Source organism: Mus caroli, chromosome 9 (genome assembly GCF_900094665.2).
Source record: "Mus caroli chromosome 9, CAROLI_EIJ_v1.1, whole genome shotgun sequence".
Lineage (NCBI taxonomy): Eukaryota > Metazoa > Chordata > Mammalia > Rodentia > Muridae > Mus > Mus caroli.
In genome coordinates, this window is record NC_034578.1 from 58028984 (window position 1) to 58043381 (window position 14398).

A 14398-nucleotide genomic window follows, 5' to 3' on the forward strand; every position below is an offset into this window, starting at 1 on the left:
AAAAAAAAAAAAAAAAAAAGAAGCCCAAACAATACCATCTTTTCAGTACTCCCGGCTATTGTAAGGGGCATATGTTTCCTGTTGGGTGAATACTGTTCGGTTCACAGTTATGTGGCATTATTATATTTGTTTCACGTCAAAATATTTAGTGTATTGTCTGAGCATCTTTACTTTCTTTGATAAGTGGAATATTTTAAGATTAAATAACAGCTGTTCACTCAAATGTGGATCTTGAATTTTAAAACAAAGCCTTCCCACATCACCCCGTCGCTCTGTCTCAACAGTACAACTGTCCCACTGAGCATGTGGACCTTCAAGGAAGAACTGCCCTTCACGACGCAGGTGAGCCGAGACTCCCTCCGGGACACGATGGTTTCTGAATACATCGAATCCCTGAAAGTAATATTTTAAGGGTTTAATATTAAATGGTAGATAAAAAAAATAGCAACAAATTTGTATGCTTAAAATTGAAATTTACTAATTGCAGCCGAAGAAGATTCATTCAGGGGCGGGTGAGATGTCTCAGCAATTGAGAGAGCTTGCTGTTTATCCAGAGGACCCGAGCTCAATTCCTTACACCCATGTTAGGTGGCTAACAAACAGCTCCAGGGGATCTGATGGCCTCGTCTGGCCTCCATGGGGACTGCATGCGTGTGCACACCGTTCCCCCACCCTACACACGTGCCCACATAATTAAAAGTAAAGTAGAACTTAAGCCTTGAAATAAAAGATTTATTCAGTGAATATTTACAGGCCGGCCAGTTTGGTAGATAGGTAGGAGGTAAGGAGGAACAACGCGGATTCCCGTTGGCCAGGAGTTCAAAGTAAATGAATAATTCTGCAGTTCTGCAGAGCTCCTCTTTGTGGTAGGCTAAGGGAGAAGGGAGTGGAGTTGGGCAGCTTGTAGAGTGTAGTATTTAGGCTGCTGTACTTGGACCTGGCAATGCTCCCCCTGTCAGCAGGTGTTCACTGTCACTGTCCCTTTGTGTCTCCAAGCCATGGCAGACTGTCCTTCCAGCATCCAGCTGCTCTGTGACCACGGGGCCTCCGTGAATGCCAAAGATATAGTAAGTCGGGTTGTTCCCGCTCGTTTCAACCGACATGTGACACTCGCTTCCTGGAAGACTCCTGCCTTCATGTCGGTTTGTTTTTCTTGTCGCTTAGGACGGGCGGACACCACTTGTTCTGGCGACTCAGATGTGCAGGCCGACGATTTGTCAGTTGCTGATAGACAGAGGGGCAGATGTCAATTCCAGAGACAAACAAAACAGGTGACTCTTTTGGGGTGGTTCCTTGTAGCAGCTGCAGGTCTGTGACACTGTTGCTAGGACATGGTCCTCCCACCTAGCTCTCTTCCAAGGAAGGCTGGCTGTCACTGGACTTGTATTGGGCTCCCTTCCCTACCATCCTTCCCCACTCTATCCCTCCGACCTCCCAACACCAGGTAGGAGGGAAGGGGGGGGGTTGATGTTATTCAAATACTTTCTGCTGATTCGGGTCATGGAGTTCCTTGGGGGTAAGTCCAGTCTTTATCATCAGGAGATTGCCAACCAGCAAACAGCAATGGAGCAGTGGGAGCACGGGGAGCAGCCGCATTTCTGTGCCCTCTCAAGAGTCCCCAGAATTCCACACATCAACTATCTGCACCTGGCAGAATCACGCCCCTGCCAGAGCAGGACACAAGTCAGAGTCAGCTGCTGTGGACAATCTGAAGCAGCCCCATATCCCACACCTAGGATGAAAACAAAAACTTATGCCCAGAACATAACTGCCTTCTTATTTTTTTTTATTTTAAAGATTTATTTATTTATTTATTTATTTAATGTATGTGAGTACACTGTAGCTGTACTGATGGTTGTGAGCCTTCATATGGTTGTTGGGAATTGAATTTTTAGGACCTCTGCTCGCTCAGTCCCTGCTCACTCAGTCCCCGCTCACTCCGGCCCAAAGATTTATTTATTTATTATTATATCTAAGTACACTGTAGCTGTCTTCAGACACACCAGAAGAGGGCATCAGATCTCATAACAGGGGTTGTGAGCCACTATGTGGTTGCTGGGATTTGAACTCAGGAACTTCGGAAGATCAGTTAGTGCTCTTACCCGTTGAGCCATCTCACCAGCCCCCATAACTGCCTTTTAAAAGAAACCAAAAATTCTCACTATTCTAGGGCCCACATTTGGGTCAGAAACCTAAGAAGACAGGAATCCTACCATGGCTATTTAAAACTTTCTAAAGGGTTTTAATGTTATAGGCACACTTAAAGACACTTTAGAAACTATCTACAGTTTGTTTCTTTACAGGAGAGAATATCTTGAGATCAAAGTAGCTCTTAGGTATCCTGGAGTTTGACAGTGGAACCATTTTGGGTTTTCCTTGGGGATTCCCCTTAGCCTGCCAGGGCTCAGTAATGCTGCCTGCAGGCCTGAGTTCACTCTGTGCCTTAAATGCCTGGTCTGGTTTCCTTCCGGTGGCTGGGATAGAACACTCAGACCAAAAGCAGCTCAGGAGAGGAAGGGGTGGGGTTATTTTAGTCTACAGAGCACTAATGAGGGAACCCAGGCCAAAGACTTGAAGCAGACACCACAGAGGAACTCTGCTTGCTGGCTGACTCTCAGGCGCATGCTCAGCTAGTTTTTATATACAGTCCAAACTCACCTGCTTAGGCATGGAGCTGCCTGCCCACTGTGGGCCAGGACCTCCTACGTTAATTAACAATCAAGAAAATCCCCCACAGTATGCTTGCAGGCTAGTCTGGTCTAGATATTCCCTCTTCTCAAATGACTCTAAGCTGGTTCAGGTGTCAATGAAAACTAGCCAGGACAGAGTCTCTTCATTGATATTTCCTTCTGTATTTAATGCTAATTCAGTCGACATGGTCTGGTAATTTCTATCTATAATTGTCTCATTTCTTGATCAATTATGTCACAATGCTTACTTAGACAAGAACTATGATTTTGGTTATTTCCTATTGACATATAACTGGAAAATATTCCCTCAATTGTTTTCTTTATTATAATATTTTAGCCAGAATTTCTGAGCATTTATAATTACTAACATATACCCATTTACTTTAATTTTATTCTTTTTAATGTGCATCCTACTGTTTGTAACTCACTGGAAGTAGACAGATACAATAAAGTAATATTTAGGTATCAGAGTTTTTAGCTTGAGTTTTTATTATGCAGATATTTCTTTTTGAATTGTTTTCTAAAATTCTTTTGGCATATATTCCTTGAACACAGTGCTGTGTTACATAAGGCTATCTTTATACAAGCACATGTTGTATATTGATCATATTCTGCTATTGCTCCGTGCCCTCTCCACTCTGTTACGTCCCCTTTATTTCAAAGAAGGAAATTCTTAAGTAAGGCACCAGTGATTGAGGCATCTTTGCATTATCCTGTTTACGTAGATATCACGTGCCCAATTCCAGGCATGACTAAGAAGATTCAGTTTTGAAGTTAAACTTAGGATTAAAGAAGGGTGACCACGCAGACCCCGTTATAATGTTTGATATTTCTATTGACCTTACGTGTTTCAGAGCACTTTGCCTTCACCGGAAATTCACTCAAATTCACTCTCAAAGTGAGGAGAGTTGGTCATATTTGTATAAGCTTGTAGCAGATGGTTTGGGAAATATAATTTTTGACACTTTTTAAGTTTTTCTTCTTGTTATATCTCTAGCATTTTTTTAATCTAGTAAGAAAATTTTTATTAGTTTATGTATAGATGTTTTGATAGCAACTACAGAGGGGTGTGGCTACAGAAGAGAGCATGCATAGAAAAACAAGACAAGGATATTCAGTGTTCACAATTGAAACAGGAGTCAGACATTATATGAGTTTCTTTAGTGGCAATGGAGTAAGTCACTTGATTGGATATGGGGTCAGTCACGTTAGTGGGTATAGAAGCAGACACTTCAGTGGATATAGGATTAGTCGCTTCATTAGCTGTGGGGTCAGTTGCTTTAGTAGATAGAGGGTAAGTCACATAGTAGCTATAGGATCTGTCAGTTTACTAGATATAGGCTCAGTAACGTTATTAGCTATGGAGGGAGTCACTCATTAGATTAGTTCACCCACTTTCAGAGATGCAGGATCTGTCGGTATTTCTTCGGGTGTCTGTTCCCTCAGTGGTAAGGGTAGACGTGACAGGACTTTCCAGGATTCTCCTGACTGAGTTGGGAACTTAGTTGTACTGCCACATGACTGTTCTTTGTAGACACAAGTCTGAGATGCTCCTGTGGAAACAGGATAGATTCATGATAGTGTGGGTAAACTTCTGAAAGGCCTGCCTACGAGGAAGCAAGGCTCTTTCATCCTACCTCCTATGCTTTACTTATTTATTGGCTTGCTTATTTATTTACTTATTCATTTATTTATTTAGGGCTGGGTCTCATGGATCCCAGGCTGGCCTCACAGTTGCCATGATGCTAAGGATGACCTTGGTCTTTTGATCGTCAGGCCCTTATCTCATGGGTGCTGAGATCAGAGGCACATACAACCCTGCCTGCAGGGTACGGGGGATCAAACTCAGGGCCTTGTGCATGCTAGGCAAGCACTGTGCAACTGAGCTGTGTCCCCAGCCCAGCAAGACTCCTTTAAACAGGACATCAAGAGCAGAATCTGACTTCCTCCGATGGGGGAGGGATTTGTAGGGAAAGTCTGTGGGAATTTGGTTAGTTCACCGAAGTGTTTGAACATTTGGGTTTTGAGCCGACAACTGTAGTTGGGGAAGATTTTTGCAGCCAGTTAAAAGGACATTGAAGAACTGGAACAAACTAGGTTGACTTAGTGATTGACATAGTTAAAGTGTGAAAGGGGACAGAAAGACAGACATGGCGTGCATGCTTGTAAGCCTAGCACGGGGGCCAGGGTAGTGAGAACAGGGCACAAGATCACTCTCTGCTACACAGTGAGTTTGAAGCTGGGAAACAGCAACAAAACGAAGTTAGATTTCTCTCTCTGCAACAGGGTTTTTGTTTGTTTTAGAAATGGGATGAGTTAAAGATACAAAACGATGAAGTAATATCTGAATCCGTAGGAAATGTAACTTCTTGAGGTGACATATGCTCTTTAAAGGGGAGGCTTTCCTAACAGGGTATTTCTGGAATATTCCTTGGAGTTTCCACAAGGTCTTGTTTTTTTCTGTCTGCTCTCAGGACAGCTCTGATGCTGGGCTGCGAGTATGGTTGCAGAGACGCCGTAGAAGTCCTCGTGAAAAATGGTGCCGACCTGACCTTGCTGGATGCCCTTGGCCACGACAGTTCTTACTACGCAAGAATTGGTGACAACCTGGACATCCTGAACCTACTGAAGACGGCGTCGGAAAACACCAACAAAGGCGGTGGTGGGTTTCTATGAAGGACATGTTTTTTAAATGTTTGCAAGTTTTAGTTTTAATTCTGTGTGTCTATGTGCTGGTTTGTGGAGTAGGTACTGTGGAGGCCAGAAGAGGGCCTGGGATCCCTAGAGCCGGAGCAGCGGTGAGCTGCCCTGCGGAGGCTGGGACTGAACTCCTGTGTCAAGGTAGCTGAGCCATAGTGACGTCTGACTCCTCAGGGCACCTCTGATCACTGCAGCCTAACTCTAGCTGAGGAAGAAGAGGCAACAGGGATGTCCTACTAATACTGCAATGGACACATAAAAACTGCCCATGCTAATGTTAATAAGGAGAAGTGAGGTGATCAGGTTTACACTTACCAAGTTTTTCATTTCTTTGTTTTGAGACAAGGTCTTCGTGTGTAGTCCTGGCCATCCTGGAACTCAGTAGACTAGAGTGGCCCCACAGAGATCCTAAGGCTGTTTTGGGTTTATGTGTATATATGTGTCTGGAGTTAGTGCCGTTGCCTGCTGAGACCAGATGAGGACGTCAGATCCCCTGGATCTAGAGTTACAGGCATTTGTGGGCCATCAGAATGGATGCCAGGAACTGAACTTGAGTCCTCTGCAGGAGCAGTCTATGCTCTTGACCACTGAGCCACCTTTTTAGCCCTAGGCTGTCAAAAAAAAAAGTTTTAAAGAAGGTATTAGTGTATTTAAAATATTCATCTGGCACATGCCAAACGCCTGTGCCAGGTATGTGCCTGACTCTCCAGGAAGAGCTGGAAACTGTAGAACAGCTCAGTAAAGTTAGCTGCTTGCTTTCTCTGGGGAGCGTCTGTTAGCATTTTGAAGTCTACCCTTTCTAGACTGTTCCATACCTGTAAGGAAACATGTCCGCCACCCTCACTCTGAGCTGGACCTTAGCTGTGTCATATGATGCGTTTGCAAGGCTGTTCCTGCATAAAGTTTGTTTGTAGCATAATTCTTATTGAAAGGCACAATCTCATTTATTTAAACAAAGCAACTTTAAGTAGGTGGTGTTTAAGTTATTTAGGTTTCTACTGATGTGTGTGTATTTTTACATATTTTATAATCACCTAGATTAGCCCGTGGGGGGAGGAGAGATGGCCCAGCAGTTGAGAGCACATGCTGGCCTTCTACAAGATCTGGGTTCAGTTCTCAGCACTCAAGTTGGGTGGCTTCTAACGGCCTGTGACTTCAGCTGCGCAGGGTCTGCTGACCTCTGTGGGTACTGTACGCATGAATCCCCCAACATGCTCATAAAGAAAAAAAAAAAGCAAATCTTTAAAAACATCATTCCCTTCCATTTGAATTACTCAATTACAGGAGATGCATATTTAAGTTTGTGCATAACTTGATAATTTACCTTTCTATTTATATGAATATCATCATTTAAAAAAATCTTCACAATTTTGATAGGTAAAACAGACTATCTCATATCATTTTAAATGTAAGTTTTGAGAATAAAGGAAAAAGTAGCAATCTGTAAAGGAAAACTGGATGTGTGTCTCAGTTGGGGAATACCTGTCCGCCCATGTCACCCTGACGGCATAGCTGGGGAAGCCTCCCGAGGTTACCCTGATGGTGCGGTTGGGGAAGCCTTCTGCCTAGGTCATGCTGCTGTCTAACGGGCCTTCTCTTTACATCCCCAGGGAGAGAACTTTGGAGGAAAGGACCGCCTTTGCAGCAGGTGTGTCTTTACTTACATTTTAATAACTGCTTAACCGTACCATTTAAGTCATGTCTTTAGAATTGGCCAGTTGTTACACGTGGTGTGTTTTGAGTTTAACCACTGTTGTCTGCCCTCAGATAGTCAGTGCCCACAAGGTATGTGTTCAGGGCATGAGGTCTTGTTAATCATACCGCACTTTCCAGCCTGAGGCAAGGGGCTTTGGGTTCCTACTTTCCAGTAGGAAGTCACATCCTGACGAGACCTTGAACATGCCACCTCGTCCTGTACGAGAGGCGGACCTTACGAGATTCTTCAAGGCATTTTGGCCTTAAGAACAGAGCTGATTATGCTGTTAAGAGAAGATTCTTCCAACGAAATAAGAAATGAAGGGGAAAGTGGGTTTGTCTTTGTGCTTGGAGGCAAGAGCCTTGCTGTGTAGTCCAGGCTGCCCCTGGTCTTGCTGTCCTCCTGTCTCAGCGATAATAGGTGTGTGCCAGCACACCCTCCTGAACACAGTTCAAAACTGATTATATATTGTGATTTCAATACCACTGTTAATGTCTTATTTCTTTTCCTTATTTCTTTCTAGATATGTTTAATTGGAGGGAGGGGCTTGACTAATTTAAAAAATATCATGATCCATAAAACACTTTAGTTGGTTCTAATTTTAACAAATCTCCTTGTGAGCCGCCTCCCTTTGCATCCCGGTTTGAGTGAAACTCTTACACTGTCTTCTCATCTCTCCGAGTTAGAATGGGGCTTGGTTCACGACACCCTGGCTCCAAAGCCTGAGCTGGCAGTCTCCCTCCTCTGCTGGCTGCTCCCTTCCGGGCTCCCCACTTTGCTCTAGTCGGGGAGTCCGGCCACTTCCCAGCTCTGAGGAGGAAGGAACAGGTACTTTCCCAGTATCTCCCTCTCATCACACTGTCCGCCCTGTCACACCATCTGAAGGCCGTGGCGCGCCTGCCATTCACTCCATCAGAACGTAGCGCGCATTCATGCATGGGTCTTGTCTGTTGCTGATGCTTCTGTCTGGAGCAGCTGCTTCCAGTCTTCCCTGTTGACCAGATAAACTAAAGAGCAGAGTTCTGGAATACACATGTATTTAAAATAAAGCGTTATTGATTGTCAGTATGCAAATGGAACTTTGTTTCCTGATGTAAGGATTATCTCAGTGAATGCAAGGAATCAATATTTTGCTGGGAACTGAAGACAAAATGGCTCCAATTCCCATGTTTCTTTGATTTATTGAACATATATAGAGAGATCAATTGTAGATTGGATTTGTTCTTTGCTGTGTGTCTAGTGTCAGAGAGCCCAAATGTAGTAGACAAAGGCAGGCTGGCCTTTGTTCAAAGGGGATTTGTTGAACACCTGTAGGGTGCCAGTTGCCTGTTCTAAGTGCTGAGGGATGTGTGGTGTGCTGAGTCCCTGCCCTCCTGCAGTGCTCCGGTTAGTAACAGGGATGCACCGTGAGCCAGGGAAGACATGGTGTTATGGCAGATCTGTGATAAAAGGCCACCCAGAGGGATAACAAAGCCAAGAGCACATGCCATGAGAGGAGCCTTCCTGAGGGAGGGCGTGCCAAGGCCAGTGTGACAGCAGTGGTATGCACAGTGTAAGGAGGCCAGTGCCAGGTTAAGAAGGGCTTTGTGTGTCCAGGACTTTAGATGTATCTCATCACAGGACTGCTGACTAGCAAAGACAGGATGGAAGTCCCCATTCTGTATGTGGCACTGCCACAGGAAGCCAGCGGTGCCTGGAAGGTTCCCCTGAGCGTTAGCACTGATGTAGTTAGTATGTTTCAGGCTGGCAGGATGAGAGTAGGCAGTGTGAGGGAGGGAAGAAGGAAGAGGGAGTCAAATGGAATGATCTGAGAGCTGTCAGATGCCATCTGGTGACCAAAGCCAGGAAAACAGTGCAGACCAGATGATGGTTGCAGGACTCTGTAATGGAGCCCTGCCTGCCTTCTAATGCTGCATCCAGACCCACTCAAATGATGCTCTAAAGCTTGATTAAACAAACCTCATATAACATAGAAAAAAATAGACCCTCGGAGAGTTAAATCAGCAGCTTTAAGAAATAAAAACAACTCAAGAAGAGAGAACTCACTTTCTGGATTAGCTTTTGTGCAGACTTAAAGATAGGTGTGCATGAGCACCAAGGGAGAGTGTTGGTCCCCACTGCTGCGTTGTGGTTCTGTTAAAGCTAAGCTGGAATAGAGTTGCAGCAGCAGCAGGTGTGTAACGGCAGAGGCGTACCCAGCTTAGTTCTGCGGCGCTCTCTGTGCAGCTGCAGCTGAACCACAGTCTGTCTCTTTCCTCGATGGCTTCTGGAGCTTCTGCTCCAGCCATGTTCAGAGAAGCCGATACTGTCTTTCAAACTTAGTATGATCTCCCCTGCCCCCAACCACCACCACCAGTGTTTTTAAGTGGGTCTGTTCTTTCGGTGGTGGGCGGCAATTTATAGAATGCCTTTTTTGTTTTGTGTTTCTCATACATTTTTTTTTTCATTTTTAAACATTTGTGACTTTAGTTAAGAGGTTTAAAATTCTGATTTACTTAATGCCGTCCATTTGGCAGTTTTAAATGGAAACACTGCCACCTTGTGGTGAGGATGGGGAAGTGTACCATTGAATGAAAGCCACCTATGGGTGTAATACCCATTACCTTAGTGATTCTCAACCTGGGGATGGAATGACCCCTTTTCAGGGGTCACCTAAAACCATCAGAAAACACATATATTTACATTATGATTCATAACAGTAGCAAAATTACAGTTATGAAGTAGCAACAAAAGTAATTTTATGATTGGGGGTGGGCTACCACAACATGAGAAACTACATGTTAAAGGGTCTCAGCATTAGGAAAATTGAGAACCACTAGATTAAGAGAAAGTGTACTTTTCTGTCACCTTGTACATCCTAACCACTGTTTTCTTCATGTTTTACAAAAGCGGAATTTGTCACACACTCAGGATGAAGGAAGCGTGAAGTCACCTCCGAGGGAGCAGAGGGAACCCCACAGCTTTCAGGTAATGAAAGAAGCAAGCGTCTGCTTCCTGCCCGGCAAACCACACAGTCTGAGGCTCAGCTCACACTGCTGCCAAGTGTGGTGACCTGACTCCAATCCCTGGGTCCCACAGAGTGGAAGGAGAAGGCCTATCTTGTGCAAGTGACTCCCCTCCCCCACACACATACGCACACACATTAAATGAATTAAATAAACAAATGCTTGTAATTCAAGAGGAAAAATGATTTGAATGTTGCTTACAGTGAGAAGAAGAGAGTTCGCAGATTAGCAGGTGAGACTGTGGGGACCCTAAGGAAAACTCTCATGGTCCCTTCCTTAGGAATGGACTTTTCTTATGAATCTTATATAAGTAAGTCAGTAACACTGAAATAAGTATATATGTGTGATATAACATATGATTACCATATAAACCATACATTTATGTTTACTCTAGAAAATTATAGTGCTTACAGTGAGAGCCACTAATGCTAAGGAGATAAAGCCCAAACTTAAAGTAGTATTTGTTTTGATTAAGAAAAATAATTCCAGTAAGCTAACTGCACTTTCACTTCATATTGGCTAAAGTTATCGGAAGGAATTACTATGGGTTATATTGTAGAAAGACCCTTAATCAGTGTCCTTGATTGAACTACCTTCAGACTAAATGAATGATACTTTCAGTCTGACAGAACAAGAGTGTTTGGTTTGGGTTTTTACTTAGTGGTATAGCGTTAAGAAAGTAGACTATTGCTGGATGAGGTGGCTTGTGACTGTATTTGAGAGGTGGGGGCACAAAGGTTGTCACGAGTTCAAGGCTAGCCTGGGCTACTGAGAGATACTCTATCTCAAAAAAAAAAAGGGCTCGGGGATCAGGGGTGGAGAGATGGCTCAGTGGTTACGAGAACATACTGCTTTTTCAAGAAACCTGAGTTTGGTTCCCAACAAGTATGAAAGGTGGCTCACAACCTACTGTGCCTCCAGCTCTTGGGGATCCAGCACCCTCTTCTGAACTCGGGGGCCCTGTAGTCACGTGGGTGTGAGTACGCGCGCGCACACACACACACACACACACCCCTAAAAATAAAACCTAAAACATATAAACTGAACCCTTCTATGGAATATGGTAGTGCTCTGCCTAGCCGTCATGTGAGGCTTGGTTATGGAGAAGGACTGGAGCGTCCTCCTAAGTGTGGGAACTCTTAGGCAAAGGCTAAGAGTGCACGTCCATCTGCTACGGTGTCTTCAAGAGTTGCCTGCATTTCCCCCTCATCACAATGACAGTTATGTGTTCTTGTTTGCTTGTATTTACCAGCTATGACAGCAGTGATTTAATGTTGGTTTTCAGATTTCTCCATCATGTGAGAGCTGTTGAGACTATCACATATGAATGAGGGGTGTGGCTTGTGGCAGGGCATGTTCAGGGCCCTGAGCTTGAAACCCAGCATTGCCAACAAAGCAAAATGCACAGAAAACTTTTTAAAAGATTTATAGTTATGTGTGTGTGTGTGTGTGTGTGTGTGTGTGTGTGTGCGGGCACCTCTAGACCAGAAGATCTCAGATCCCCTGGAGCTAGAGTTACAGGTGGTATCTGCCCAACAGGGGTGCCAGGAATCAAATTCAGGTCCTCTGCAAGAACAGAAAGCACCCACCTGTGAGGCCATCTCCCCAGCCCCACAGTCCCCCTTTCCTATCATGTATTCTTTAAAGTGTTCTCTAGATAGACATCTGCATGTGGTAGAGATGTGCTTTCAACATCTCCCTGGGTTATTGCTCTGTTGTGTTGATTTGTTTTCTTTATTATGAAAGGATCTAGAGATTGAAAATGAAGATTTAAGAGAGAAGTTGAGGAAGATTCAGCAGGAACAGAGGATCCTCCTGGATAAAGTCAATGGCTTACAGCTACAGTTGAATGAGGTAAATAGTCTGAATTAAAAAGAAAATCCAAAAGCTGTGTTACCACGGTAACAGTCATCTGCAGTCAGTCATCGCCTGCAGCTCTTCTCTTTGCATCAAGATACTAAAGAAGGCGCACTTGGGTCATGGCCCTTAGTGGGTTCTGTAATCTTATAGGAACCACAAACTTCAATTGATGGTTGTGCGTGCGTGTGTGTGTGTGTGTGTGTGTGTGTATGTGTACATATATGCACATATATTATGTATATATACATAGCATTGGACAGGTGACAGGCTGACAGTGGTCATTTAGAAGAGAGGACAGATCACCACGGTACTTCTGAGGGGCCTTCTTGTGGGAGATTCTGCTTCACTGAGCTTTGAGGGAAAGACAGGTGGAGTGAGGCCGACGTCCAGGGGCACTGCTCCAAGCAGAGTCCCAGAAGCAGTGACATGTGGCGCATCCTCTGGCATGTGCACCTGATGGGTGTTTCAGCAGTCAAGAGCATGTGCTACTCTTGCAGAGGGCTCAGTATTCATGCTCAGACGCTCACAGCCTGCTACTCCAGCTCCAGGGGACCTAATACCCTCCTCTCATCCCCACAGGCACCCGCACTCATGGGCACATCTGCTTACACATAAATACACATAATCAAAATAAAGTAAAATCCCTTTTCAAATGCATGTGTAAGAAATATCCTTAAGTTCTTGAGGAAGGGGGAAATTCTTGTAGTCAAGTTTAGCAGAGTCTCTCTCTGAGTGCACATCTTATCGAGGATGAGTTGTCATGGTGACATCTTAAGTGATATTTGTGTTCATGAGGAAGAGGTACTCTACGGTTGTCTTTTCGATGCTACCTTCTTTAATCTTGTAGCCTGAGATGGCTCAATAGTGTCATCTTGCAGTGAGGTCACTTTGGGACACACAGGTGTACAGCTCCTGACTTGTTCACTCACTGTTGAACTGAGGAAAGCCCAAAGTGTCAGCTACCCTAGGAGAGCCTTAGCTACCCTAAGAGAGCCTCAGCTACCCTAGGAGAGCCTCAGCTACCCTAGGAGAGCCTCAGCTATCCTAGGAGAGCCTCAGCTGCCCTAGGAGAGCCTCAGCTACCCTAGGAGAGCCTCAGCTATCCTAGGAGAGCCTCAGCTACCCTAAGAGAGCCCCAGCCCCAGGATATGGATACCAAGCACACATTGGAGAAACACAGAAGCAATGGATTGTGCAAGGAAAGGAAATCCAAAAATAAAACTCTACACTGTCCACTGTTAGCATTATCCATGAGACAAGAGGATGTTTTATGTAGGAATTAAAAGTAGGATGTTTAAAGAGGGAACATTCAGATTCCAAAAATAAAACTGGAGACGTGTCCCATAACCTCTACAAAGGTAGGGACTTGGTGAGTGTGGAGAACAGGAGGCAGAGCATGGGAGAGCCTCAGCCTCTGAGCTGATAGGTATCCCAGAAAGAGAGCAGAGCGAGGAAGCAAGCACTCGGACTGAAGATTATTGACAGAGGCGGAAGAGCGGGTGAGTCTGGAGACACGTGACTCAAGCATCAAGCTGTTCCTGCAGCTCACAGGACAGACGTGGTGCCCAGAGACAGGCTTCCTCACACCCTTGTCCCAGTTTTAAGGACACGCCCCACTCCTTCCCAAGCTGTTTCCCAGGCTTATGCTCGCTAAGGTAAATGTTCAAGAATTAAAACGTGTGTCTTCTTCTTAACCTTAGGAAGTAATGGTCGCAGATGATCTGGAAAACGAGGTAGGCTGCCACGTTTTATTTTAAAGCTTGTGTGTGTCTTGTAAACAGAGACTGGGACTGAAGGGAAGACTCAGGTCTTCCCTGAGAAGGGCAGACACACGGGTTCCTATTTCAGAGCAGAGGTTTACCGCATCTCAGGCACAGGCTCTGCTTACTCTATTTCTCCCTCCCGTTTCAGAGAGAAAAGCTGAAGTCCCTTTTGGCGGCTAAAGAAAAGCAACACGAAGAAAGCTTAAGAACCATCGAGGCCCTGAAAAACAGATTTAAATATTTTGAGGTACAAAGAAGTTTAAATTATTTTCTTTTATTCTTTGTCTTCACAGTGAATAGCGGGAAGGGGCCTGGTGTCGGAACTGAACTTGAATTATAAATTTACTCTTTATTTAATGTCCCTAAATGTGTTCCCTAACTGCATGCCCCTTGTAGGCTAGGTGAGAACATCTCAGCTGGTGGTGGCGTGTAGGTGACATTTAGTTCCTTTCCAGATTCTCTTCCTGAAACTGCTCCCTTGTCTTGTACTTTTTCAAAATCTTACATGCTGTTTTATCCTGTGAACTTGTAGTGGAGTGACTCTAAAAATGGGGAAATGCCACGTAAGTGATCAGGGACGCCGCAGGCTCTCAGGCAGGGCTCTGCTGGGCAGGCTTCTCTCTCAAACTGTTTGTGATTGGACAGATGTGCACATGTGGAAGGTCATTGCACAGGTAATATTGG

General features: G+C 44.7%; 1 protein-coding gene across 2 annotated transcripts in view; it reads left to right on the forward strand.

The window, feature by feature from the left end:
* The window catches only part of Uaca (uveal autoantigen with coiled-coil domains and ankyrin repeats), an 84389-nt gene that overhangs the window by 54590 nt on the left and 15401 nt on the right, over positions 1-14398 (forward strand). For both annotated transcript variants that reach the window (XM_021172627.1, XM_021172628.2), the window contains exons 5-13: positions 285-342; positions 997-1067; positions 1165-1271; positions 5165-5352; positions 7001-7038; positions 9976-10053; positions 11838-11945; positions 13652-13684; positions 13863-13961. In XM_021172627.1, coding sequence (XP_021028286.1) covers positions 285-342; positions 997-1067; positions 1165-1271; positions 5165-5352; positions 7001-7038; positions 9976-10053; positions 11838-11945; positions 13652-13684; positions 13863-13961 — 780 coding nt within the window. The remainder of the gene's footprint in view (positions 1-284; positions 343-996; positions 1068-1164; positions 1272-5164; positions 5353-7000; positions 7039-9975; positions 10054-11837; positions 11946-13651; positions 13685-13862; positions 13962-14398) is intronic.